We start from the raw sequence: 4,325 nt of genomic DNA, 5'->3' as shown, positions 1-4,325 counted from the left end.
CTAATTTTGTTAGGCTCTTTTAAAACCCAATGGGTTTCAAAACCGTTTATTAGTCGTGTTGGATAATTAGTTGCGTTAGATCGCCACGTTGGATACTTGAATAGTAGGAATGAAAACGCAGAGCTCTGAGACTCGGGTGCATATTTTGATTGTAGGCAACTAATATACTAGCATGGTCAACGATTTCTATTTCAATATCTGTTTTGACTTCTAGTCCACTGGTATTTTGTATTTGATACCGTCCTCGCTCCACTACAAATGACTCCAAATATGACAATGGCTTGTGGTGGAATTCTGGAAATATGTCCGTAATCTACACTGAGAGCAAGGTTATTTATTTATTTATTTGATTGGTGTTTTACACAGTACTCAAGAATATTTCACTTATACCACGGCGGCCAGCCTCAAGTTCCCATGCAGGTGGGCCAGAAAAAGATTAACGGGCTTGGATTTCATAGGCGGTAGGCTACTGCTGATACAGTGGTAACAGATGTCTTGTTTATTTGTTTGGTCTGTCACCGAGAGTCACGTCCAAAATAGGATCGAGGCTATATACAGGCCTACTAATACTTTTTGTACACTAGTTTTGTCTGGCGACGAAAATCATGTAGGCTTGGTGACTCTGGTCCACAGCATTACCTCCCCTAGCGGAGATCTTTTGAAAACAACATGGAGAGACGAGAACCACCGGGTCGTCGAAGAAAATTAGTGGATAATGTCACTAATGTCATGTTTAACGGTGGTTTGCAGTCACGCACACGATGTGCTTTGGTTTGTGAATTAGTTAAATATTTGAGTTTTCAACGAAATCAAATTCCATTGCCAGTTGATCATGTGAAGCGTGACCTGAAAAAACGAACAGAAAAGGAGGGAAATACGGTTCGTTCTACGTTTTTTGTATGTGTTTACAACAACAACACTAAGTGATAATTTTGAACTAGTGTGTACTTCTTCATGACTGATAGTTGTTTTCTTGGGTGTTATATTTGTGAAATGTACAGAACACGATTCTTCTTTTTATCTGGATAACAGTGAGTTAAATGCCGTTCCTCACTGGAAAAATATTTGACGATTGCCGTACAGCGATGCGTTTTTTTTTCTCTTTCTTCTGACTCCGAGTACTGTAGTGCAGGTGTGGTATTTGCGCCCTTAAGGAAAACTCTTACAAAACAAATCCGATGTTGTTTTTTAGTGGTGAAAATGATTTAAACAGGCCCTCGCCTAATTTAAAGACAAAAAAGACCCACTAAAATGAAGCTGGATGGCTACTTTCGCTTGTTTTGGATGGCACTCACAGTCGATTACTAACCTCCCCGGCCTGTCCAGTTATTCTTTTATAATGCTTAGGACCCTAGAAAGTACGTTCCCAAGCATTGTGTCTCATCCCAAAGTTAAATGGCCATCCATATTTCTACAAGTTCAACTTGTCCGCTCAGTTGAACTTCACAAATATGACCGCTCATTATATACACTATCCAGGTTCCTCTGCCACACATTCCTGACGTTTGCAATCAAGATTTCCGGGAATCAGGATAACCTGTATCCAGAATTATAACCAGGCAGGAGACAGCAGCCATTTTGGGAATTTGGAATCCGCGGACAGGTTGAGCTGTGCTAAAATAGAGATTGACATTTACTTTTGGGATGATTAATAGTTCAGGATTTTATCTGTCTGGCTGTCTGGGACCCTAAGCATTGTAAATGAGTAACTGGACAGTACATGGAGGTTAGTTAGTTCTTTCAGGGGTGAACGGAGCAATCTGTGACTGTGTGGGCAGTCCAAATATAAAACAAAAAAAGTCATCCAAGGCTAAAAACCAATTATATATCAGATGAAAGACCATTAAACACTGTCCAGGAAAAAAATTTTTTTTTTTTTTCAGAATTTTTCCAACCAAGTAAAATGGTTTGTAAATAACAGATTTCATGGTATTTTCCTTTCCACAGTTAATTCCTCCATGACATTTCCTACATGACATTTTCTCAATCTGCAATCCCCAGCCGAGATCACACTGTTTATGTACCACAATCAGCTTCTATTATCCTTATTTTTATACTGACTGTTTGCTACATTGAAACCTAGCAAAATTTTGAGCAGGCAGCTTTGTTTTCTTTTTCAAAACTTTGCAGAGTGTTCTCCATGATGGGAACTTTTTGCCATGCTGAGGGCTGATATTGAGAGATAAAAGATTTTTTGCTGAGTGTGGAGGACAGATTAAAAAAATTCCCATTTTGGAGAACAACATTCGTTCCACGCCTCTGCATGCGTTTAAGTCTTTGATAAGGCAAACATAGCTGCCAGTTAAAAATTTTGCTGACTTTGTGGTCTTCAAATGAAATCCATTCATGTTAGTCATGTCTAATGAGTGTTATCATCATTTCCAAATAATTGTAGATTGTTAATTGTTTTGTAGATAAGTCGGTGAAGTAAAGTTTAGGTTGTTCCCTTTTGTTTATAATTCACAAGTGCTCCCCTTGGAAAATGTCCATGGTGAAAACCCAAGTCTGAATTAAGTAGTCATATCTTCTACCACATGCCAAAAACAGTTATCTCAGTGTTACAACTCCCCTCCAGATACACCAAAATACATGTGCATGAGTGGTAAAATATTGTTTTGATTGACAGTGAATGCTCTAAATTTGTGTTAATTCATTTTGTTACAACAGCATGAAGCCCGAATAAACCGAGTGGAGCACAGAAAATCCAAGGAATTCGTGACAGTGCTGGATAAAATAATGGAAAATTTACACACAGCTTTTGACCATTGTCCAGACATCCGACAGGTTTTGATAATAATCGGGGGCACATCAGTGAGCCCAAAGGAGATGTACAGGGTAACAATTCCTCCGTATTATCCCGATGCTACCCCTGTCTCAGAAAAATCTTCTATTAAGATACTATTCCGACAGCTTATTACAGATGACTTCCTTGGCAGTGTTAATCCGCTTTCGGCCACAAGCACTATGCTGCTGCTGAATGCCCCAAGGAATTGTGGACTAGAGTGGTTTCTGGCTAAACCACACTACAAGCCCCCAAACCGCGGACGTGTGTACGAGTTGAACTTGCACTGCGCACAGCCTCCAGATTCTGGCACAGATTTGTCGCTGATGGACCATCACTTTGAAATATCTGGCATACAGCCCCTTGACTCGTCCAACAATGACATATCAATGTCAGAGAGTGATTTAATCTGTCAGGAAACCAGTTCAGACAGTGACAGTGTGATAACAGACATGACCTCAGATTCCTTCAGTTTGGCTATGGAAACCAATGCACTTGGTGCAAATATTGTCAAACAGTGTGCCATGACAGAAGATGAAGGGGTTCATTCTCTATCTGATGAAGATTACATTTGGTTTCAAGCCCCTCTTTCTATCAAGGGCTATAAAGACAGAACTTCTAAAGTCAGAAGTTAAAAGTGTTAAACTTTGACAGTGATAGTCTTGTGATAGTCACATTTTTATTTATTCGCCGAAGATAGCTAATTACAAGCTTTTTCACACGTGTGAAGTCATAGTTATAATTATTCAAGTTGAAGGATGTTATTGTTCCAGTTGCAATGTCATTCTGGATAAGGCAGGTAAACCTCTTGTTGAAAATTAACAATCAGTTTTGTCTTCATTTTGTAGAATTCTATATATACCTAGTCTTACATTTTAATTTTGTACCACACAGAGTTTTGTAAAAGACCAAGATTAAATTTTATCCATTGACAACTACCTTTATTGTTCTTTAAACACTGTGTTGTTACTACTTTCTTATTCCCTTTTGATAGCACCTGCATTTGATGTATTTGATCCCACTGGTATATAATACAGGGATCAGTCTATTTGTCTCTCCATCCATAGGTTTGTCTGTAGTAATTTCTCACAAATGGCTCCTAGTTTTTATCAGAATTTCATAAATTTAGTCATGGTGAGCGTGATGAGGATGATATACAGATATTCGTGCCGATTTTAAACATTGTCTACTGGGACTGGGCATCACTAGTTTGGGGGGTAAGTGGGAAGGTCTGTCAGCAACCTGCAGATGGTCATGGGTTTCCCTGGCGCTGTGCCCTTTGTCCTCCCACCTTATTGCTGGACGTATTGGTTAAAACATTCTTGAGTATGGAGTAACACCAATAAAATTAATACACACTTATTTGGACAGAGTGATGTACCATCATTCAAACCATCCTCAATCAGGCCATTCGTCGTCATATGACTGAAAAATTGTTGAGTACGACGTTAAACCCCAAGCACTCACTCACTCACTCAATCAGGCCATACTTCTTAAAAACAAAATCCTGTTCAGGTGGCATGTCTACTCACAACATTTTATT

At 39.1% G+C, this 4,325-nt stretch overlaps 1 protein-coding gene across 1 annotated transcript; it reads left to right on the top strand.

Annotated features, from left to right (window-relative positions):
- The first annotated feature begins 684 nt into the window (after window positions 1-684).
- LOC135469063 (MAD2L1-binding protein-like) lies at window positions 685-3,775 on the top strand. The gene is made up of 2 exons (XM_064747583.1): window positions 685-879; window positions 2,668-3,775. Exons 1-2 carry the CDS (start codon window positions 730-732, stop codon window positions 3,415-3,417), a joined length of 900 nt encoding a protein of 299 aa, XP_064603653.1. The 5' UTR covers window positions 685-729; the 3' UTR covers window positions 3,418-3,775.
- Window positions 3,776-4,325: the final 550 nt, after the last annotated feature.

Source organism: Liolophura sinensis, chromosome 6 (assembly GCF_032854445.1).
Source record: "Liolophura sinensis isolate JHLJ2023 chromosome 6, CUHK_Ljap_v2, whole genome shotgun sequence".
Lineage (NCBI taxonomy): Eukaryota > Metazoa > Mollusca > Polyplacophora > Chitonida > Chitonidae > Liolophura > Liolophura sinensis.
Note: the sequence above shows the minus strand (reverse complement) of the source record. Positions and strands in the feature narration are given on the sequence as shown.